This window comes from Microtus ochrogaster, chromosome 16 (genome assembly GCF_000317375.1).
Source record: "Microtus ochrogaster isolate Prairie Vole_2 chromosome 16, MicOch1.0, whole genome shotgun sequence".
Lineage (NCBI taxonomy): Eukaryota > Metazoa > Chordata > Mammalia > Rodentia > Cricetidae > Microtus > Microtus ochrogaster.
The window spans coordinates 31,382,340-31,407,033 of NC_022018.1; the positions used below are offsets into that span (position 1 = coordinate 31,382,340).

The following is a 24,694-nucleotide window of genomic DNA, read 5'->3' on the forward strand; positions in this document are numbered from 1 at the left end:
AAAAAAAAAAAAAAAATGTTTCCGCTGTCGCAAACTGCTTCTTGCGCAGGCAGCAAGTTCACCTGGCTTCTCTCTAGCCTCAGCCAGCATCCTTCCCATCACCATCCGGCTATATGCTCTGCTATGCTGTTATAGCTAGCACACTACTCTGAAGTGCCAGCATCCTGCTTCTGCCTCAACCCTGCTATTGCTCAGTTAACTGTGTGCCATCCCCGTGGGTCACGTGACAGGTTGAGTTTGAGGTACACTGAGTCATCTGCTACATGCCAAAAACTGATGATTCAAACTGCATGAATGGATGAACATGCCCTAGGGAGAAGCAATCAGCCCTAGGAGATGGGCTTCTGGGCATATCGGTGGGGGACTGTGTTGTGGCAGTAAGACAGAAATACTGGGGACGGTATGTTGGACCTCATGAGGTCCAGTGTAACTTCCTAAGCCTAACTTCAGTTTGGTGAGGCCCAGTATCACTTCCTGAGCCTAACCTGAGTTTGGAGAGGAGTGACTCAGCACAGCCTGACCTAGGCCTGCCTCTGCCCAGCCACCACCGAGCAGGATATTACTGACCCTTATTCCTCACTCCACCTCACCCCATCCCAAGCCTTCCACACCCTACCTCAGCCCTATATAAGTTCCTGCCCTGATGCAATAAAGTGAGATCCTGCTTCAACAGACTCCCTGCTCAATGTGTGTCTCTCCTGATGGCCAGCGGGGAGGTCTGGGTTGTCAGCAATCACCATCCCACTCAGCCCAAGGGAGAGACTGGCAGGACCAGCTCTGCCTCAGCCCCCCCATCTGCTGGAAAACCCGGCAATGGTACCTTTCCCTGAATGAGATCCCCAAGTTAAAGAAAGCATAACAGCAACATGCATTTACCACTCTGCTTTCTGATGTCAGTGAATACATGACTAGCTGCCACAAGCTCCTACAACCTTGACTTTCTTGAAGTGTCAGCCAGAATAAACTTCCTTTCTTAAATCATCTTTGCTGTGGTGGAGAGATGGCTCAGCAGTTAAGAATACTGATTGCCCTTCCAGAGGACCCAGGTTCAATCCCCAGCACCCACATGGAAGCTCACAACTGTCTGTAACCTTTGTTTCAGGGTATATAACACACACAGATATATGTGTGTGTGTGTGTGTGTGTGTGTGTGTGTGTGTGTGTGTGTATACACATAAGTTTGTATATATACAAAAACACTGATGCACATAAAGTAAAAATAAAAAATTCTAAAATAAATTGTGTTTGCCAGAGAATCTTATCACAGCAACAGGCAAAGAAACTGAACTATCACTGCTAAAGACAAAGCCTCCATAAGGTGATCTGCCCGCGCATCACCCAGGAACTTGGACCAATTTCAGATGAGCTGGGAACCCCAGTTCCAGAAGAACCAAGCCTCCCAAAAGTGCAAACACCACAGTAGGTGTCCCTGGCATTTGTGGCCATTGCTATCAAGTTACCTGGAAATGTTAGCAACATTATTTGAACAAATTCCTCTTTGAGTATCAAACCATATAATAGCAACTTGAATTTTAAATCAAATGGAAATAAGTTTGAACTGAAAAAAAAAATACTGTGGGGAAAATGGAATTTTTCTTGGCTTTCTGAGGCAAGGTTTCTCTGCGTAGTCCTGATTGTCAAGGATTAAAGGTGTGTGCCACCATTGCCCAACAGGAAATGGAAGCTTTACTTCTGCTGGGTAACTGGGCTGATAAACACACCATAAGGACCCATTATCCTATCCAGAGGACTCTGGTGCTCTTTGATAGTTACAAATTTCTTGCCATTCCTTGACCTGTGATTTATCAGGTAAAACCTTAAGTCCAGAGATCTTTGTGGTTTTTTTTTCTTTGCTATTGTTTTTTGTTAGGTTGGGTTTTTTTTTTTTTTTTTTTGAAGACAAAAGTCTTACTATGTAACTTTAAAGTGGCTATCGTGGAATTCGCTCTGTACACCAGGCTGACCTCAAACTTGAGAGATTCTCCTGCCTCTGCCTCCTGAGTGCTGGGGTTACAGGCGTGTGCCACTACAGAAGGCTAAGTCCACAGAACTCTTTTGAAGGGATAGTTTGTTAAACAAAATGAAAGGCCCTGTGGCAATGTGGTGCTACACCAGCATGCACTGGAATGTACTTCTGAAAGCACTGCAATTAGCAAATTGTTTGTTGTTGTTGATTTTTTTGTGTGTGTAACAGAATTTCTCTATGTAGCCCTTGTTGTCTTAGAATTCACTTCGTAGACCAGGTTGCCCTCAAACTCAGAGATCCTCCTGTGTGCCTCTGTCTCCCTAGTGCTGGGATTAAAGATACGCGCGCCACCATGCCTGGCGAGTAGAATAGCTTTTTAGTGCAAGTGCAGCCACTCGCACTCCAAGGCCCACTCGTGCAGGTCAAGAACAATTAGGGGTCAGTTTTCTCCTATCACCATAGCCTGCAGGGTCTGAATTCAGGTTGTCAGGCTTTCCCATCTTGTCAGTCCACTGTTCTAAGACTGCCTGCCGGTCAAGCCTCTCTAACAGTGGCAACATAAGCCTGAGTCTTAGAGAATTGTAAATGGAGACTGCTTGTTCATTTCCTGGCCGCCCAGACCCGAAAAATCACACAGAAACTGTATTAATTACAACACTGTTCAGCCAATCCCTTAGGTGTATTCCTAGCTAACTTACATCTTAAATTAACCCATTTCTACTCATCTATTTATTACCACGAGGCTGTGACCTACCGGTAAATTCCAGTGTCTGTCTCCTTCAGCAGCTACAAGATGTCTGCCTTGACTCCGCCTCCTCTCTCCATATATACCTTTGAGCCTGGCTATACTCTGCCCTATCACAGACCAAAGCAGCTTCTTTATTAACCAATGGTAATAAAACACAGTCCTAGCATACAGAGAGAATCCCACATCAAAAAATCCTAAGTAAATGGAGAAAAACATCTCAGAGAAGCTGTGTCCTCTGCCTGTGTTTCAAAGAGAAGTTTCTACTTTTTACAAAGCCTAGTGATGACACAATTTTAGCTCTTTATGTACTGTATGAGAAACCTTTGCAAACCTAAATATTGTTAAGGCTTTTTCATTTTGCTTTAGAAATCTTTCCTGCTCTGACATTTGTCCTAAGAGTTATCATGTTATTAAAAAATCTTCTTTATAGCCGGCCAGGCGGTGGTGACACACGCCTTTAATCCCAGCACTCTGGAGGGAGAGGCAGGCGGTTCCAGGACAGCTAGGGCTTTTACACAGATACACCCTGTCTCGAAAAACAAAAACAAAAAACTCTTTATAACCAGAAGAGGAGGAAAGAGATGAATGGAATACGTGCACATGAAAGCAGAACTATTTGAGAAGATGAGCAGTGGGAGAGTTCAACAAAAAGGGGACAGGAGGAAATGTGGAAAGGGCTAAGACCACAGCATGATGTGTATGAAACATTACCCTGAAACCTTCTATCTTGTGTAACTAATCTAAGCACACAGCCCCACTGGCCACTCTAATTGTGACATCGGATTTTCCCCCTTGCCCTATCCCAAATATTTATGAAAGTTAATTTGCCGATTCTCTAATGCAATCTTTAAGCTAGTGGCCCAAATCCAAGACATGCATGGTCACCATCTCCTAGTAGCCACTAGTCTCAAGGTTTATAAAACACAAATTGTTGGGAGCAGTGAGACCCCAGATCCTGAATTTCTTGTAAACAACTTGTTTTCCCCTGATCTGAGTACCTACAGCTGCTCTGAGCAGGAGACCTTCAGGAGTTTCTGATGGCAGGAGAGTGGTTTCTGGTGGGTTTGGCTGGGGCGTGGCTATCACTATATAATCTGCCCTGAACACAATAAAGGGGGCATTCTTGGGGAATTCAAGGATGACCCGTGTGGCTGTCTGTCTGTGTGTGTCTGTGTATTTTAACCTCCAGCCCCTTTCCCGAAGCTTGCGAACTGGGTGCCAGCACACAGAGTGCAGACACAGGGGCGCGGTGTACGGCAATAAATAAACTAAAAATTGTTTTCCATTCACACTATTTTGAATGCTGAACTAGTGGTTCCTGCAATTACACACAAGTATGTCACCATCATCTGCAAATTCTATTGAACAAAGTTATTAGTAATAGCTTCTATTTTTGTCTTTATACAATAGTTATTATTATAAACCGGGCGGTGGTGGCGCATGCCTTTAATCCCAGTACTCGGGAGGCAGAGGCAGGCAGATCTCTTGAGTTCAAGGCCAGCCTGGGCTACAAGAGCTAGTTCCAGGACAGGCTCCAAAGGTACAGAGAAACCCTGTCTCAAAAAACCAAGAAACAAAACAAAACAAACAAAATAGTTATTATTTGAGTATGGCACATAGGCCAAGGCACATAAGTGGTCAGAGGACACCTTTCCTGAGTTGTCATTCTTGCTACTCTGCATACCACAGGCTAAATGGCAGCTGAGCTCGTCTCCGCTTCCTGTCTCCACATAGAAGTATGCTGGGACTGCAGAGCATCTAGCTTGTCTTAAAAGCACAAGTTCCATTAACTGGGCACGTTTGCAAACACCTTTTAACCCTAGAACTCCAGTGCTCTGGGGAGGCAGAGGCAGGTGGATCTCCCGATTCAGCGGCCAGCCTAGTCCACATAGAGAGTTCCAGGACAGTCAGCTACACAGAGAAACCTGGTGTCAAAAACAAAAACAAACAAAACAAAACAGAGAGAAAAGAGGGGTTGGGGGGTGTCTCAAACTGGGTTCTGACAGCTAGTGTTCCTCTCCACTGAGCCATTTTCCTGGCTTGTTTTGCAACAGGGTCTCATGTATGCAGGTTGGCCTTGAATTCACTATGTAGCAGGACCCTGACCTTCTGTTCCTCCTGTCTCCACCCCCCAAAGCACTGGATTACAAGTGTCCACTACTCTTGGTTTATGCAGCTGGGGATAAGCTAGGGCTTTGTGCATGCTAAGCTCAACATCCCAGCCCAATAGCTTCTTTAAGCACTTACTTCAAACTCAGTAGCCTTTTTCATCACAGTAATACTAAGATTTACCTCAATATTAAAGACAGGAAAACTAAAGTTTTATAAGAAAATGTGCCTAAAAATATCCTTTAAAGGCCAGTATTGGGGTTAGCACATGGCTCAGCAAGCCTGGCAACCCCTCTGCAACCCACAAGGTGGAAGAACTGACTGCCACAGTTGACCTCTGACATTCATACACACAAGTAAATGAGGGTAAGAAAAGTAAAGGTCGATAATGTTCTTTGTTGTCAATTTACATAAAAGCACATCCATGCCCACCAGAGCATATTCCACCAGTGCTTTCCTAGCAGTGTGTCCCTTGTCTTCTCCTTCCTCCTTTGATATTTACACACTTGTACACAGTTTCCAAATTTCAGCTATATTGAGTTTCTTACTGCACTTTACCCTCGCCACTTTGCTTCTGAGGACCATCCCGATCACCCAGTACCAACGGCTTGGAAGGTTCAAAACAGGACATTACCAGTTAGCAAGCCTTAACCTGGCTAATCAAGTTCACTTGGAGAAGTTTTAGAAAAGCAGACACTACTCAAATTCTTACTCATATTCCTATGACAGAGTAAGAATATGCAAATATGAAAATCAATAGCATTCATAGTGATCCTGAGATCAGATAAACAGTTTATCTTAAATCAGATCAGCTCCAGACAAAGAGTTCATTTCCCATGTCTACAACAGTGAAATAATAAAATACTATAGAAACAGGTGCATTTTCTACAAATTGGATACACTGAAGTCTCCAAAATATACCATGTTCAACAGGAAATTGAAGTTTATTTAATATACCCAAGTCACATCTGACACTGAGAAAATGAAAATGCTATTTACATAAAACAACAGATTAAAAATACATACTATCTGTATTTTAATGCGTACTAGCCCCAGGATTCAAACGTGGAGCCCAGTACTTGCATCTTGTAGTTAATTTACCAAGAGCTAGACCGAACGGCAAGGTTGGCAGCGTATTTCACACTTCATGTACATGGTTTGTCATTCATGGAAAGGAAGACACAGTCTCTTCAGCACGTGCTCCAGCTTCGGAGTCTTCCACTTCAGAATCCTCAACAATTTCCTCTTCAGAATCAAATTCTTGACTATCCGGTGATTCAAAGCTTTCTAGAGGTTCATTACTCAGCCTCTTTTAAGGAAAAACCAGCAATTTATTGTAAAAATCTTGAAACGGAAACCCACTATTAATCAGTATACTGATACAGCAACCCACCAATGTTATAATACCCCCAATAAATTCACTTACAGTGTTATATCAAAGTCTACACAGTGCCACATCACAGTTCAGCAAAGTCCAGTTAGCAATTTGCTGGGGCTTTTTGTTTGTTTAAAGCACTGACTGAGCTGCTTCCAAAGCACAATTAAAACTGGTACTTCTCTGAAACCACAGAACTGTATGTTCTTAATTTCTACCCAGTTGGGGACCATATTTTTAAAGTCAACAGAGAACTAGTTCAGTACTTCAAAGATTGTCAAGGCAGGGCTGGAGAGACGCCTCAAACGGTTAAGATCATGGTCCTCCAGAGGACCAGAGTTCTATTCCTAACACCCATAGCAGGTGTCTATAACTCTCGCTCCAGGCCACACTTACTCATAATTAAAAATAATTTTTTAAAAAAGCCTTAAAATAACAACATGCTATGGTTCTAAATGTTAAGACAGTAATTTAATGCAAGAAGGTTGATGAAAGCTTTCTTCCCACTGGTAAGATGGGTTTGCTTTGTAAATACAAAAAAAGGCTGAGAGCATTTATCAAGTAAAGCCTGGTAAAGTCAGAGAAACCAGGCTGACTTTGAGAACATTAGCTCTTTCCCAACTCTAAAGTCAGATAAAGCCTATTTGTTTTCTAAATGACAGCTGATATGCTTATACAAATTAGAACCTAGAAATGTGTCAACTGTGCAACAGAGTAACTTTTCTCATCTTTCTCAGGTGTGGGCTTATCACTTCCATTTTACAGGTAAGGAAAGTAAAATCCTGACAAGAAACTCAGTGGTGCTGGGAATCTCATTACAGGCTGAACACTCACTGACCAAACACTGCCTCCATGACTCTGAGTCCAATGAATATGAAATTACCTACCTCAATTACTTCTGCCATGTACTGTACGTGTTCTGCTACTTCTGCCAAATCTTTATTCTCCTTTTTTAGGCGGGCAATTTCACTGTCCTTTTGTTCAATTGCTTTATGAAGCTATAAAATGAAAATAAAGCTTAGTATTCCATAGATCTGCTTTGATCTCCAGAACCCTCCAATCAGATCACTGACAAACCCATGCAGTAAACAGCAGGACTCATTCTGCTCATGTAGTCAAACTTACATCAAGCTAGTCTATACCAGTCCAACTATGCTCAAATGAAAAAGAACGCTACAAAGCCCTTTAAATGGTATGAATACGTACTTTCTCATTTTCTTTAAGTGCTTCATAGAGAGCTTTCCTTCGTTGTTCTGCCACTTCTTTCCAATACTGAGAAGATGGATTTTCTGAAATAAATCAGTGTTTTACATAACTTTAAACCCCTGGCTGTGGTGGAGCACATATCTCTAATCCTAGCACTCAGGAGTCTGAGGCCAGCCTGGACTACACAGTAAGTGCTTATCTCAAAAACACAAAACTTACTGCTAAAAACAACTCAGTCATTTATTTCTATTGAAAAATTCCAACCTTAATTTTTATTGTCCCCCCCAACATATCAGAGTTTTCAATCCTTGACAAGAATTGCAGCAGAAGGAAAGCAAGTGCAGATGTATTACCTATACGGTTTAACATTTTACAAAGTTTGTTTTGTGCTTATGCATTTTTGTTTGACCTTTATGGGGACAGGGACTCTACCACTGAGCTATACTGTCAGCACCAATAGTGTTACCTTTAAAACGTCTAGACCAGTTAATTTGCATAGAGTGCTTAATTTTGAATTTGTTTCAGGCTCAACATTTTTGGCAGGAATATTGCAAAATGCAGTGTCTTGAGTGTATTATCAGCAATATACACTAAAATGTTACAATATTGAATATAAATTATGATCATTTGATTTGGCTGCCATATACCAAATTTCTCCCTTGTAGAGATTGTTTTCCTTGGTAACAAGAGATCTAGGGAGCAAAACTTGAGTTGGTTAATCTGTTCCCCAACCAACTTTAACTCTACTGGAGAGTGTTGCTTTAATCTTCTGTAACTACTGTGGATGTGATTTTGAAAGGAATTCTCCCTATTCCATTTTCTCTTAAGTTACCATTACAGATTCATATCTCTTTTCCCTTCACTGTACCAAGAGCAATGCTGTCATTGTTTTTATTTTGAACTTGATAAATAGCTGAGAATGACTTTGAAGTGATCCTCCTGTCTTTACGTTGGAACAGCACGCATTCGAGTGTTTGGCACCGTGGCCGGTTTAATTAGAAGTCATTCTTGCCACTAGTCATTTTGAGGCTGAAAATTTCACACATTTAATCAGTGTTCATTTCTTCAAATTGAATCTGTTCCTTAAACATGTCCAACATTTTTCCTTATTTTCTGATATGAGACGTAAGGATCACTCTATAGTATCCCAGATACTGGAACCCTACAGTCAGCCATTCCCTCAAGAGCTTCAGTGCGGAATAGTGTTTACAAACCAAGAACTGGGTATCTGGTATGTTTCTTGCTTTCAGTAGAAGGATTTGTTTGTTTGTTCATTTGTTTGTTTTACGAGACAGGGTTTCTCTGTAACTTTGGAGCCTGTTGGCCTCAAACTCAGAAATCTGCCTGTCTCTGACTCCCAAGCGCTGGGATTAAAGACGTGCACCACCCCTGAACCGACAAGTGGAAGGGTTTTCAATAATCAATTTATACTAATACTCCCAACCAATTCAACAATTCATCCTTCCCTTCTCCACCCCACATTTGTATTTTCATTCACCCTATTAAGAACCTGCCTCCCAACACCAACATACTCATTTGCTCCATTCTAAAATACATAGGAGATTTTTCTTCGCAAGAGTACACCAATACAGTACCAACAAAAGATTTAACAAAATTCAGGCAATCTGTGTGGGTCTTTTAATTCTAATGAGATATATATATATATATATATATATATATATATATAGTCATAGTTATACTGGTACTTTCTATGATTAATGATCTACAATCACCAATGACTGTGCAAACATTTCTGATGTGTATAAAACTAACCCTTGACTGATTTTAACCTAATTGGGTACAAACATTACAAGTCCTGTTTTGAATGTACTACAAAGCTGCTGTGGTTCTATCCAGTAGACCAATCATTTTCAATTTTGTCCTTCCTGTAAAAAAAAAAAAAAGTACTTTGTGCTTCTAAACTTCCTTACAATATCCCAGGAAACTCAGAACAAACCCAAAAGTTGCTGTGACTGACCTTGAACAAGCCAATGAACTTCTCTAGGCTTCAATTTCTTATGACCTCTGACCAATACAGAGGAAAAGTCTCCCCAGTAAGCCAGGTGCAGCAGTTCAAGCCTGTACTCTTGAGTGAGGCAAGACTGCCTGAGTTCAAGGCCAGGTCGGGGCTACACAGTGAGTTCTAGGACAGTCTGAGCTGCACAGTGAGACTGTGTCCCCAAATAAAAAAGCCCACCACAATGATTATAACATATTATCACTTTTCTCTTCTGGTTTCCACTACTCTCCCATTAAATACACTTTTAAGTAAATGTATTTCAGCCGGGAGGAGGTGGTGCACGACTCTAATCACAGCACTAGGGAGGCGGAGGCAGGCAGATCGCTGACTTCAAGAGCAGCCAGGTCTACAGAGTGAGTTCTAGGACAGCCAGAGCTACACAGAGAAACCCTGCCTCAAAAAATAAACAAGCAATAATGTATATTTCTCCTTCACCTTTATCTCCCCTTCCCCAGTGATGTTCCTATTGGCCCTATTACTTAGTGTCCTCTTGGAATATTCAAATCCTTCCTCTATTATCACTTTTCTTGTAAAAAGCCCATTTCCAGGTCTTGTAAAATCCCAATGCAATTCACTCTCACAGTTATCAATTTAGTCACTGTCCTGTTCTTTAATATCTTACCCATATTGGGGTCTTGCCAAACAAATAGTTCATGTGTTCAAATTTGGAGTATTTGCCTATTTACAATACAAAATATTAAATTATCAAACAGTAACCCCACCAAATAATACACCTCCATCGTAACTTTCAAGACAAGGCTAAATTCTTTTTTCGTACCTTTAATCATAAGATCAAATGCTTCCTGGGTGACATCTCCAACATCTTTATTTTCACTACTTTCTGAACCAGAGCTTGAAGTCTTGGATGTTAACTGGTCATTCCAAAGCTTCCTTTTGGACAAGCCTTTTGGCAACTGTGATGGAAATGATAAATTACTTAGATTTGGTAAACAAGAAAGCTACATTGTTCAGTTATTTATGTATTTAAGAATTTTTTTTTTAAGTTATACAATTCAAAACTACCAAAACAGGGCTGGTGAGATGGCTCATCAGATAAAAGTACTTGCTGCCCAGGCTGACATCCTGCATTCAATCCCCGTGACCCACACAGTGACAGAGGAGACTCCTGAACGCTGTCACCTGACTTCAATTGTGTACTATGGCACTCACATGCTCCAAAGCCCAGGTAAACACACACACACATACCCACACACAAATTAATAGTTGTAATATTTTTAGACTGCATTTGTAATTACATTTTTATATCTGTGTGCGTTTATGGATTTGAATGCAGTCCTTGGCCAGAAAAGGGTGTCCCACCCCTTTAAAGATGAGTTATAGACAGTTGTGAGCAGCCTGACCCTGGGAACTGAACTTAAGTCCCCTGGAAGACCTAATGTGTGCTTTTAACCACAGAGCTGTCTCTTTAGCCCATAAACGTAAATTTTAAAAATCTACCAGAATCTATAATATTATTTTAGAAATTTATTTACAGCAACTATTTGGACTTTAGCTACAATTAAAACAAATTAGCACTGAAGTAACCTTGGGAACTGTCTAACGCTGACTGACCATCTCCCCACTCTAGCCCTGGACACATACCTCATTTTCTCGGCCAACAAGAGACCCATCTGCAGAAGGCTGAATCATCTTCAGTGTTCTCCTTGGGATGGGACTGTTCTAGAAGTAAGACGATTCATTATCTGGTTAGTGCTATACGATTACTATCCAAGTTTCTATACAGTTAGACTGGGCCTTACTATAATCTCAGAGTTAAAAAAACCCACTAAGAACACAAGATAATATATATCACAATGTTGTATTAGAATAAGATATTGGAATAAGATGTTGGCTTAATCAACCAGCAAACTTATTTCCCAAGATTGAAGTTATTAAAATCATTAATAGGTAGGTCATATCACCCAAGCCAGACACACAGATAACTTTTCTCATTCTAATATGTAGTCTTGCTGTAATCATTGTCAACCCATCTTATTTAGTTAAAACACACATTAACACTTTCTGTGGTGGCAGTGACAGTTCGAATGATGTATGACAGAATTTCAATTAAAAACTGTAAAAAAAAATTTTAAAAAAAAGTAAAAAAAAAACTAACTGTATTCTTTAAAAAAATCTTCTACACTGGGATTTACAAACATTCTACTTTACAAAAGAGATAAACACTGAGTGAAAAGGTTAGTGATTCCACAAAATATTTTTATTTAATAAAAATAATTCATGTGAGAACTCTAAATATTCCCAAACATTATGGGCATTTTGTGAAAGAAAAAGAAAAGAAAGAAAACTGCTGATTGGTTTGTGTCAAAAAGCAGGATACATCTGGGAAGAGAATCTCAGCTGATGGAAGAGTGGCCCGTAGGCAAGCATGGGGGCATTTTCTTGGTTGATGATGGATATGAAGGAATCAGCTGTTCCAGCACTATCATCCCTGGGCAGGTGTACTGAGGTGCATAAGAAAGCAAACTGAGCAAGCAAGGAGAAGCAAACAGGTAAGGAGCGCTCCTCCATGGCCCATGCTTCAGTTCCTGCCTCGAGTTCCTGTCCTGACCTCCCTCAACGCTGGACTGTGACCGGAGACCTGAAAGCTGAAATAAACTCCTTCTTCTACAGGTTGTTTTTGGTCATAGTGGTTTGTGGTGTTGTTTTGTTTTTTTTCGAGACAGTGTTTCTCTGTATAGCCCTGGATGTCCTGGAACTCATTCTGTAGACCATGCTGGCCTCCAACTAAGAGATTTGCCCCCCTCTGCTTCTTCAGTGCTGGCATTAAAGGTGCGCACCACTACCACCTGGCTTGGTCAAATACAAACGTTAATATTGAAATATAATCAAAAATATTTTGTTATATTTGCTTGTGCATGCACACGCGCACGCACAGAGATCAGAGGACAACTTGCAAGTCAGTTCTCTCCTTCCACCATATTTATTCCAGAGATCCAACTCAGGTCATCAGGCTTGGCAACAAGTATCTCACAGGCCCAGGAATATAAGTTTTACTTATTTACTTATTAATTAACTGGAGACAGGGTTTTTCTGTATATCCCTGGCTGGCCTTGGTTCACACAGATCCACCTGCTTCTACCTCTCGCGTGCTGGAACTAAAGGCTTGTAGCACTATGCCTGGCACCAGGAATATAACTTCTAGAACACACTGTAGGTGGAAGCAAGAGCATGCGTATATAATGAATAGCCTCCTCAACTATCACCTGACAACAGAAGCCGTTTCCGCTACAAGGCCATGCATTAGGACACGGATAAAAATGTCTGTGCTTTAGACAAATCAAAACACTCTTGCAAGAGTAGCACAAGCCTGTAATACCACCCAGCACTTAGTAGGCAGAGGCAGGCGGAGCTCTGAGTTCAAGGCCAGTCTGAGGTTTACATAGTGAGTGCCTCACTAGGCAGGATCGCAGGTGAGACCCTATCTCAAAAGACAAGTAAACAACAAGAAAAACAAGTCATGCGTGGTGGCGCATACATTTAATCCCAGTATTCAGGATGCAGAGGTAGAGGCAGGCAGATTTCTGAGTTTCAGAATAGCCAAGGCAACATAGTGAGACCTTGTCTCAAAACAAACCCAGCCCCCACAAAGAACCCTCTAAAATCCTCAAGTTACTATTCTAAAAAAAAAATTTGTCTTCTTTAAAATATGGAAATAGCCCCAATATATTTCCTGATTTGTAAATTCTATTTTGAAAATGAAAAAAAAAAAAAAGAATCATTAGTTCTACTGGCACCATGGGATAGCAAACAACGGTGAATACTCAAACAAGGTTAGCAAGAACATGACACCACACCAGCGTGAGAAAGTTACTGTACTTGACAGCACAGAGTTCACCTTTCCCACGGTAAAGTTTCTACTGCTGATTATTATGTCACTATTTAACTGAGGGACAAATGCCAACTACCATGAGAACAAATATTACAACAACATTTCAGATATAATTTAGATTACAGATTAATCAAGTCTCTAAACAGAAGAAACTAAAACTAAATGTTGGATCTTGATAATGGTCAAAGAAGCCAATTAAGTTGCTGACATACACGTACAAGGACTACTTTCAGGATTTCTACTTTATACATGTAAGCTTTATAAACTATAACCCAAGGGATGTATACTACTATAACATTCATTGCCTTATAATGTGTATAACAATATACACATTATTAAAATAACATTAATAACAGACTTCTAGATTCCACATTCATTTATATGTTTAAACCTTAACCTTTTCAGAAAACAATTTGATACCCTGCACACCCTCTCCCCAAAATATATGCCAGGGTACACTCAGTTTTCCAACTTCTGATAATGAGTCCTGAATTTAAATTCCCTCTAAGGGCTGAGGAAATAGTTTCAGTCCAGGAGTTGGGGGTCAGCCTGGGCAACACGGCAAGACTTTACCTCTTAATTAAAACAAACAAATTCAGGCACATTTAAGGGGCTCCATTACACACCTTCATGTTCTCCTGGGCTCCTTCCTGCTTCTGCTTCATACTGGGATTCATTTTTCAGCTGGCAATACACACATAAAAAAAAAACAAAAAACGAGCAATTTAAAACCAGTATGGTCTGTATCTAAAGGTAGAGTCTAGACTTTTTTTAAAAAAATTATTTACACCACAAAAATCTTACTGCTTTATAGCAGAACCACTATCTGATAGAATGGCCTGGTGTCCTGTACAAAATACAGAGATCTCTGGAGAGCTGATCAAGGGGCACCAGAAAAATCAAAATAGGCACTTAAGCAGGCTCAGATCTACCCTAAAAAACACCATCCTGCCTGTCATGGTGGCACCTGACTGCGACCCTGAAATACAGTGGCAGATCAGCCTAGGCTACATAGCCAACATCCTGCACACACACACACACACACACACACACACCCAAAAAAGGAAAGAAAATTCCAAGAACTTTTGGCTGGGGATGTCTCTCAGTGGGCAGAGTGCATAACTGCATGGCTTGAAGCTCGGCTCCATTCCTAGCACAGCATAAACCAGGCCTAATGGCACAAGCAGCTGGGAAGCCAGAGAAACTGAATTCAAGTTCATCCTCAGCTACATAGCATATTTAACACCTACTCCTCTCTTACTTACATGTAATTAATATTTTACATTGTGTCCCAGCACCCACACATGTATGCAAATACAAACAGCTTATAACCCAGTGTGAAGTTCTTCAATTTTCTATTTTCTACTCTATTTCATGTTACTAAAACCTTATCGGAAACCCACTCGAGAGACTCTCTATCTGTTTCTTCTTTCCTTTCGAGAGGGCTAAGTAGGCAAAAGTGACCTAGAACCTGCGGTCTCGGCGTCCTGAGTACTGGAGATTGAGCACTACCACGCCCAGGCTTGGGCGATGTTTCCCAAAACGCAGGCGATGGCCCAAGATCCCGCTATCATTAGTCAGGAGCATAGAACAGGGTCCGAGGAGAACCCTCTGTCACCTACACTGGTATCACTGGAATGGAAGGAGCAGGACTCAATGCCCATGTCCCAGTAACAGCGTCAGCTGCTGCCTACGAGCGGACCGGAGGGACCCACCTCAGGCCCCGGGCAAACCACATCCGTGAGACTCAGCTGCAGCAAACCTTCCCGGGAGCGCCAGCCCCGCCCAAAGCGGCGCGCGCCAGCCAATAGGAAGCGCGAACGCCAGAGCGCGCCAAAACCGACCCCAGCAATGGCGCAGCCCCTCCTCTCAGCTCGCCCAGCTTTGCCTTGCTGCCGGGCAGAGACTACGGGCTGAGACTGGGATCCCTTCAGGTCCTCGCCTCTCCCGGCCGGTTCCCCGCGGCTGTCGAGGCAGGCCTGGCTTCGGGCCAGACGGGCGATCCCGCTACCGGAGTTGCTCTCACCACCACCCCCACCACCACCCCCGCGCCCTCGGACTCACAGGCCTCCGTGCTCCGTTCCCGACGAGTGAAAGAACGGGACGACCCCCTGGCAGCACGCCGAATGCAACGGCGCCAGAACGACCCGAACCTGCGGACTGACCGGGTAGTGACGTAATGAGGGGTGGGCCTCGGCAGCCAGCCAATCGCCTCTTGCCGCCGCCCACCGCGCCTATGGACTCCGTGCGCCTGCGCAGTCGGCTACAGCGCCTGTAGTCTTTGGGTGAGGTCACTAGGGTTCCTCTTGGCTAGAGGTCTCTGTCCTCTTTCCTTACCTTCTGACCCTCTGCCGGAAGCTCATGACTTCAGTCCTCAACAGATACTCTGCTGGAAGAACAAAGGACCTCTTTCACTGGCGGCAAACACAAAATATACATATATTTTTCAAAGGTATTTTATTTGTGTATTATTTGTTTAGTTTTTTGTTTGTTTTCGAGACAGGGTTTCTCTGTGTAGCCCTGGCTGCCCTGGAACGATCTTTGTAGACCAGGCTGGCCTCAAGCTCACAGAGATCCACCTGCCTCTGCCTCCTGAGTGCTGGCGTTAAAGACGTGTGCCACCACCCCACAGCATATGTTTAGTTTTTAATATACATACATGCAGGGATGCATGCCTATACCCATAGACAGGTCTGCACACATGAAGTAAATAAATATATGAAATGTGATGGCTAGAACAGAAAGTCATAGTGTCAATACTGGGAAAAGCATGGCCCCAGTCCAGGCTAACAAAAAGTTGAAGCTGAGGAAAATTTTAACCGCATGAATTTTATTGTATTTGAGTTATACCTCAACTGGTTAATGAGGTGGCTCATTGGTTAAGAGTGCTTATTCTTGCAGAGGACCTGGTTTTGGTTCCCAGCACCGACATGGTGGCTCACAACCATCCATAACTCTAGTTCCAGAGGGCACCAGGGTGAACGTGCATCATATAGACAGCACAGTCATATGCAGAAGTTTTTAGAAAGTGGAAATTACATATCAATAAATCTGGAAAACAAAAGGAGGAATGCAATACAGGAAGTCTCTGAAAAGGAGTTCCTGAATACTAAAAAATAAGACAGCCTGAAGATCCTAAGTTCACGGCCAGCCAGCTTACATAGACAGAACGCAGATACTGTTGCTTAAGTCCAGGGCCTGCCTTATGAGCCAATAACGATTTATAAGGAAACAGAACTTGGGTCTAGGGACTCTCAATGCTCTAGAGGCTGAGAAAAGTCAATGTATTTGTTACTTGTTGCTATGACAAATAATGCCTGACAAGTGCAACTTCAGGGAGGGTTTGTTCGTGCTCACAATTGGTGGGTACGATCCACCGTGATGGGCAAGGCGTGGCGGCAAAAGTGTGAGGCAGCAGATCCCATGCATGCAAGCAAAACTTTCACATACATGCAACTATCTCACACATGCCGTTGCCCTTTAACCAGCACAAATCCTGCTAAATGAAAAACATTCCTTTTCCCACATGTAAAGACCTGGGTTCTATGGTCCTGCCAGTTATCTTTGATCACCTCTCAGTCCCAAATCCCCTCGCAAGTTCCAGAGGAGCTGCATGTATGATCTGCCCTTGGAGCACCCGTAACTTCCCATCCACTCATGCGCTAATGAGATCTGGACTTCATGTCTGGGTAAGGAAGGATGCCTGAGAGTGGGGATTCATCAATCTTGCTACCCAAAGGGGTTTTTGTTTCTTTTTTCCAGACAGGGTTTCTCTGTGTAGTCTTGACTGTCCTAGAACTCACTCTGTAGACTAGGCTAGCCTTGAACTCATAGAGACCCGCCTGCCTCTGCTTCCAGAGTGCTGGGATTAAAGGTGTGTGCCACTAGTGCCTGGCTGCTACTCCGGGGTTTAAAAGAAAATTCTCCTGAAGAAAGTAATATGAATCTGGGTGTGATAGCTCGCGCCTTTAATCTCCATAGTAGGCTGAGGCAGGAGAGTCTTGAATTTGAAGTCAGCTTGAGTTATGTAGTTAGACCCTATTTTAAAATGCCAAAAAGAGAATCTAAGAGGACTAAGGAGGTGGTTGATCAAATGGAGTGTTTACTACCGAGACAGACCATGACCCAGGAGCCACATGGTAGGAGAAAACTGACTCTTGCAAGTTCTCCTCTGACCTACACACACACACACACACACACACACACACACACACACACACACCAAATAGGTAAACGTAACAAAGAACAGAAAAGAAAAGACAAAGGAACAACTCCTATCCTTTCCACCTAAATGTGAGATCCAGACCTTGGAGAAACCGCATACCCTGTGGGACCCCACCCATGGAACTTTCTGGAAATATATGCTCTGTGGAACTTGACAATAACCTTTCAGGGTACCAGAGAAAGCTCTTCACAAGGAAGATCTCAGAGGAAGCATTCTATTACAAAGCTGACCAGGGGTAGGGTGGCCGGAAGCTGCTGACTGCTGCCCTCTGCTGTCACTGATACCGATTAGTTCTCATCCTTGTGCTCCACCAGCACAGAAATCCGAGTTCTTTGGGCTCCCTCAGTGCTTTGCAGCAGCTGAGGAGGAGGGGCTAGCAGCCAGTGATGCCCTATAAAGCTGCACGGTCCTCAGTACCCAGAGCCTTAACCCTACAGGCACTACAGCTCTAGTGAGCCTAGAAACCCAGCTGCGACCCACCTTTGGGGAGTCCTTAGTGGTCAACACTGGCCAATGTTACCAGCTGTTAGTCTAGGGTCTGAGCAGGAGAATCACTGCAAGTTCAAGTCCTACCTGTCCACATGGCAAGTCTCAAGCCAGATCTGATCTCAAAGACAAGCAAAGAAAAGGCAGGCATGGTGGCTCATTCCTCTAATCCTAGAACCTAAGAGGGAAAGACAAGAGGATCAATACAAATTTAAGGCCAGCAGTGGCTATATAGTTAAGCCTAAGATACAGAGGAAGACCTGCCTCAAAAAAAAAAAAAAAAAAAAAAAAGAGCTACATGCCCAGGCATGTTAATGCACACCTTTGAGGCAGAGGCAGGCTGATCACTGATCTCTGTGAGTTCCAGTCAGGGCTACGTGCAGAGACCCTTTCTCAAAGAAACAAAACAAAGTACCAGCTGCAGCTGTACCTATGACTGCTGCACTTTTAGAAGTCAGGGCTATCAGCCTGGCCGTGGTGGCACACACTCAGGAGGCAGATCTCTGTGGGTTCGAGGCCAACCTGGTCTACAATGCAAGTTCCAGGACAGCCAGGGCTGTTACACGGAGAAACTCCTGTCTCAAACACACACACACACACACACACACACACACACACACACACACACACAAAAGGAAGTCAGGGCTATCCCCTGTGAAGACTGTTATGTCTCCAGGCTCCAGTGGAGCTTGTGCTGGTATAAGAGCACTACCCATTTGAGTGACAGTCCTTTTACTGAAGCTGGCCTGTGTGGCCAGGGAGAGATAAAGAGCTGCCAATTAGGAAATCAAGTTGCTTTGCCCCCCCCCCAACATAAACATGAGGAATGTGTGCAATGAGGTCTTAAGAAGCTGTCATTAACACGAACAATGACTTTAACAGACTTGATGGTGAGTGGGTTACTAGAACTCCAGGCAAGTGCTTTACCAGTGAGCTACATTGCCAGCCCAATGGGGTGTGGATGTCTGCGTCTGTCTGTTCCTTGTTATGTAGCGTAGTGTGTAATCGTCCTACTCAGCTTCTTGAGTGCTACCATTACAAGTAGGCATCACCATATCAGGCCTCTCAACAGTGTTTTGCCTGTGCTCACTACCTACCCTGTGCCCAGGAGACGCAGGTCCCTGTCATCTGTGTCAACTGTGGAATCCTGGTGCATTTTGAGCAGAAGCAGGAAGTCATCCCTATCTTCTCCTAAAGTGTCTCACCTCCGCCCTCTACTGGCAACATGCCAGCACTAGCCGCAAAGGGAAAAATAAGAGTTCGAGGCCCTCGCGCGCGCTCTCTCTCTCTCTCTCTCTCTCTCTCTCTCTCTCTCTCTCTCTCTCTCTCTCTCTCTCTCCCTCTCTCCCTCTCTCCCTCTCCCCCTCTTTCCCTCTCTTCCTCTCTCCCTCTGTGTGTGTGTGTGTCTGTGTGTCTGTGTGTGTGGCGGGTGTCAAAGGACAATTCCACAGGAGTCTGTCCTGTCCTTCTGCCTTGTGATCTCAGGAATCTAACTCGGATAGTGAGATTTGGCGGTGAGACCCACCCAGACCAGTTTTTAAATGGCTAAAGTTGGGACTTTGAGCTGAGAGGCACAGATAGATCATGTAGCAGAGATGTGACTGTTCCCCTAGGTTCATTTTTTTCCCCTTTTTTTTTCAATTTTGGTCTTTTGAGATAGGACCTCGCTCTGTAGCCCCAGGTTGACCTCCAGCTCCTGCTCAGCCAGTCTGGGCTGCCTGAGTGCTGGAGTCACCTTCTCTGTCACTCAGCTGCACGCCTAGCCAGGTTCAGCTTGTAATTACTTGTATCTTCCTGCCCAGTTTGTTAATCACTTCGCTTTCATTTTCTCTACAAATGAAATGAGCAAAGCGTCAATAGTTTTTAGAGATGCAAATGGTGACTGAGAGGTGACTCAAGGGTTAAGAACACTTCCAGAGGACATAGGTTCTATCCCCAGCACCCACCTGGCAGCTCACAGCTGTCTGTCACTCCAGCTCCAGGGGAAATGACACCCTCCTCTGACCTCCGCTGACACTGCACACACTTCATTCACAGACGACATACACGAAGGTAAATCACCCATACACATAAAATAAAAAAATCAAATCTCAAAAAATGTAAATAAAGTAAAGATGTCTTTTGAGCATATGAGATAGTGTCTCTGGTGGTTTGAATGGAATTGGCTCCCATAAACTCATAGGGAGTGGTAGGAGGTGTGGCTTTGTTGGAGGAAGTGTGTCACTGTGCAGGTGGGCTTTGAGGAGTCATATATGCTCAAACCATGCCCAGTGTCTCAGTCCACTTCTGTTGCCTTTGGATCAAAGATGTAGACTTCCCAGCTCTTCCAGCACCATATCTGCCAGCACACTACTATGTCCCAACATGATGATAGTGGACTAAACCTCTAAAGCTGTACCCCAATTAAATGTTTTTCTTTATAAGAGTTGCCATGGTCAGATCTTTGTGAGTTTGAGGCCAGCCTGGTCTACAGAGTGAGTTCCAGGACAGACTCCAAAGCTATAGAGAAATCCTGTCTCAAAAAAAAAAAAAAATTAGCCTGGCGGTAGTGGTGCACACCTTTAATCCCAGCACTCAGGAGACAGAGAGGCAGGCGGATCCCTGTGAGTTTAAGGCCAGCCTGGTCTACAAGACTACAAGAGCTAGTTCCAGGACAAACTCCAAAAGCTACAGAGAAACCCTGTCTCAAAAAATCAAAAGAAAAAAAGTTGCCATGGTAATGGTGTCTCTTCACCATTTATTGAAACACTAACTAGGACAGTATCTAACTAACATCACTTAAGAAAGAAAATTAGTAGCTGGACAAAGTTGTGTACACCTTTTGTGTAAGCATCAGGGAGGCAGAGCCAGGTGAATCTGTAAGTTGGAAGTCAGCCTAGTTTACTCTTTGAGATCCAGGACAGCCAGGGCTATACAGAGTGACCTTGTCTCAGAAAGAAAGAGAAAGAGATGCAAGTGAAGACTGCTTATTCATTTCCCAGCTGCCCAGATCTGGATAATCACACAGAAACTAGATTAATTTTAATAACACTATTTAGCCAATAGCATAGGCATATTCCTAGCTAGTTCTTACATCTTAAATTAACCCATTTCTATTAATCTATGTATCACCACGAGGCTGTGGCCTACTGGCATGGTTCTGACGTCTTTCTCCTTCCGTAGCTACATAGCAGCTGTCTGACTCTGCCTTCTTTCTCCCTGCATTCAGTTTAGTTTTCCCACCTAGCTCTATTCTGCCCTGCCATAGGCCAAATTAGCTTATTTAGTAACCAATGGTAACAAGGCATATTCATAGCATCCAGAGGGGAATCCCACATCAGAGAGGAAGGAAGGAAGGAAGGAAGGAAGGAAGGAAGGAAGGAAGGAAGGAAGGAAGGAGAAGAGAACCAACTTCACTAAGGTGTCCTCCACACATATGCCATGATATGCATGCATGTACACACATGGCACATACACATACAATAATTAATTTTTGTCACAAAAAAATGTAGAAATGGTCCTTAACCACAATCATCTCTGCTCAGTCAGAGATATGCAAATTAAAACAGAAACATGTCTCAGCATATCACCACCAGCACAAATTCTTGACACCATACTGTGACAGCCAGACTTCTAAAATGTTCCACATTTTTCCTGGCCTTGTGCCCAAGGTTACATTAGGTTATACAGGAACAGCCATGAGATTTTTATGGGTCTAATTAAGGTCTTTCATCAGTAAATTGCTTTTAATCAGCAGGGAGGTTATTCTTGTGATCCCGATTTAATCAATAGGATGCCTGTCAACAGTCTGGACTTGCAGAGGCCAGAGTCACTCTCCTACTGGCCTTGAAGAAGCAAGCTGCTGAGAGCCACAGCCCTAAATCAATGAGTTTATGAAGCGAATGAAACAAAAATCTTACAGTGATGCTTCCAGGAGCAACACAGGCTGCAATGCATTTTCAGCCCTGAGACCCTGAGCGCTGGCCCAGCTGGAGTGTTCCTCATATTCCTGGTGCAAAGGATGATAAACGCACTTTCTTTAAGCCTGAAGGATGACGACAGTTTCTACATAGCAACAGAACCGAAAGGACTCCCTCTTGGCAAGGCTGAAACAAAACAGGTGCCTGTGCATCTCTGGAAAGGGGCGAATGATTAGGAGCCCTGTGGAGCCACCTGGCTGGTGCGAGGATCCATTTCTGGCATTACAGTTGCTGGCCTAACAGCTCTATTTCCAGGCATTTGCTCTGAAGAGAGCACGCCATTGGCCGAAAGCGGCATGCATCCAGGGCTTTGCGACAGTGTTTGTCAGGTGTGGGTGATAGGTTTGGTCAAGGCAGCTGAACTCTTTGGTGAAGTTGGAAGGGGATCACCAGAGAAATAACCAAAGTGCCTCTCCACCAGGGAGAGATCTGCCATAGATAAAGGGATGTGGAGTAGGCAGTTGGGATCCCCACTTCCAGCAGTCCAGGAGTGGGTGTGAGCCACAGGAAGTGCTGTGGAGAGTGCGGCTGACTGACGTGTGAGGGCAGTTGCGGTCAAGTTAGGATGAGGAGAAGGAGCTGGCCGAGAGAGCGCTGAAGGGTGATCCTCTGGATGGAAGCTGGAAAGGATGGGAGCAGAGGGCTCCAAGGCCCGGTCAGCTTTTGGAGCGGATTTGGCTTTTGCCAGGAGAACCTGGTGAACATAGCGTGAGTTACAGAGGGAGGGGTGAGGTCGGAGAGCTGAGAAAGCCCACACATGCGTGGATTCAGACCTATGTCTGGCAGTGTTTATCAAGATGAACGAGGATTTGGGAGTCAAACGTACCAATTTTCGGCCCCTGAGACTGACAGTCAAGTTGGTCTTGTGGCCAAGCTGTGTTGCAGTGAACTGAGGCAGTGAGAGTTAATGACATTGCTAAGTCTGAGGAGAGGTAGAGACACAAGTAGACAAGCAAGTGGAAGTGAGGGGTTGGGTTTTGAGTGGGAAGAGCCCATGGTCAAGAGAGTAAAAGAGGTAAAGATGGCCAAAAAGGAGATGTCCTGAAAGGGCAGTAGGAGACCTCCAAGAAGGAGGATTAGCGGCAAAAGGAACAAAAAAGGTTAAGTGTCATCTTGACAAGAATTTCAATCAGGCCGGGCGGTGGTGGCGCACGCCTTTAATCCCAGCACTCGGGAGGCAGAGGCAGGCGGATCTTGTGAGTTCGAGACCAGCCTGGTCTACAAGAGCTAGTTCCAGGACAGACTCCAAAACCACAGAGAAACCCTGTCTCGAAAAACCAAAAAAAAAAAAAAAAAAAAAAAAATTTCAATCAGGTCACCCCCAGGGGGACTGAGAGACTTATCAGAGAGAAATGTCCCAAATCACAGAGGACAGGCATCCCTTTCTTTCTAGTAGGGGCCATGTAGGGCAAGAGAACGTCCTGGCACACAGATGTGACTTTTTAGTTGTCTTACAGAGACAAAGCAAGAGGCTCTGGAGTGACAAGAGCAAGCAGAGGTGGAAACAACTTAAGAGGTGGACTGGGAAAAGCTCTTGGGAAAAGGGTCGCAAACAGGGCTTCCACCAGAGGGAGTGTTCTAACAGAAGGAGGGGTAAGTGTCTTAGAAAGGAGATGCCCGCGTGGTGGGCACCCAGGAGAGCGTAGCAGGCTCGAGGGCCAGAGAGACAGAGAGGACACTACTGAGTGGGCGAGGAGAGATGAAGGGAAGAAGGGCTAAAGAGGCTGTCTTAGTCAGTGTCCTAGAGCCATGAAGAGACACCGTGACCACTGCAACTTTTATAAAATAAAATAAATCATTGCCAGGTAGTGGTGGTCCACGCCTTTAATCCCAGCACTTAGGAGGTAGAGGCAGGCAAATCTCAGTGAATCCGAGGCCTGTCTGGTCTGCAGAACAAATGCCAGGGCATCCAGGACTATTACACAGAGATACCCTGTCTCCAAAAAAATGTAACAACAATAATAACAATAATAAAACAAATAGGGCTGGAGAGATGGCTCAGCGGTTAAGAGCATTGCCTGCTCTTCCAAAGGTCCTGAGTTCAATTCCCAGCAACCACATGGTAGCTCACAACCACCTGTGATGAGGTCTGCTGCCCTCTTCTGGCCTTCACGCATACACACAGACAGAATATTGTATACATAATAAATCAATAAATATTTTTAAAAAATAATAAAACAAATAAAACATTTAATTGGGGCTTGCTTAGTTTCAAAGTTTCAGTTCATTATCATCACAGTCAGGAGCATGGTGGCCTGCAAGCAGACAGGTACTAGAGAATTGACTGAGATCAGGATCTGTAGGCAGCAGGAAGAGAACCACACTGGGCCTGGAATGGGCTTTTGAAACCTCAAAGCCCCTCCAGTGACACAGACACACTTTCCCCCAACAAGGCCACCTCTACTCCAACAAGGCCTTACCTCCTAATCCTTTTAAATATTGCCACTCCCTGATGACTAAGCATTCAAATATGGAAGCCTGTAGGAGACATTCTTATTCAAATCACAACAGAAGTGGAATTTGGTGGGTGGCAGAAGCCAATGTGGGCAAGCATTCTGCACCAAAAGGGCAAAAATCATCAATTTGGTTCAATCAGGAGAGGTAGACCACCTTGGAAAGGGTCTCATACATGCCTTTCCCAGGTTTTGGCACCAGTTGAATGCAAGGGAGGCAGAAATAGCTGCTCCATGGGTGAAAGGGAGAAAGTTTATTTCAGATGCAAAGGCTCTCAGGGAAAGCAGAGAGAAACG

General features: G+C 43.8%; 1 protein-coding gene across 1 annotated transcript; it reads right to left on the bottom strand.

The window, feature by feature from the left end:
* Window positions 1-5,748: 5,748 nt before the first annotated feature.
* Window positions 5,749-15,436, bottom strand: Gmnn (geminin, DNA replication inhibitor). The gene is made up of 7 exons (XM_005354973.3): window positions 15,339-15,436; window positions 13,901-13,958; window positions 11,027-11,104; window positions 10,203-10,338; window positions 7,405-7,487; window positions 7,086-7,196; window positions 5,749-6,132 (listed from the first exon to the last, which is right to left on the bottom strand). The coding sequence occupies exons 2-7, from the start codon at window positions 13,949-13,951 to the stop codon at window positions 5,989-5,991; spliced, it is 603 nt and encodes a 200-aa protein (XP_005355030.2). The 5' UTR covers window positions 13,952-13,958; window positions 15,339-15,436; the 3' UTR covers window positions 5,749-5,988.
* Window positions 15,437-24,694: the final 9,258 nt, after the last annotated feature.

What these genes read in the sequence shown, in the direction of transcription:
- Gmnn (XM_005354973.3), bottom strand. Translation starts at nt 13,951, where the DNA reads ATGAATCCCAGTATGAAGCAGAAGCAGGAAGGAGCCCAGGAGAACATG. An exon ending in ATTTGATCTTATGATTAAAG is followed by an intron (nt 7,488 to 10,202) that starts GTACGAAAAAAG and finishes GATTTATTTCAG; the next exon opens with AAAATCCATCTTCTCAGTAT. An exon ending in CACTTAAAGAAAATGAGAAA is followed by an intron (nt 7,197 to 7,404) that starts GTACGTATTCAT and finishes TTCATTTTATAG; the next exon opens with CTTCATAAAGCAATTGAACA.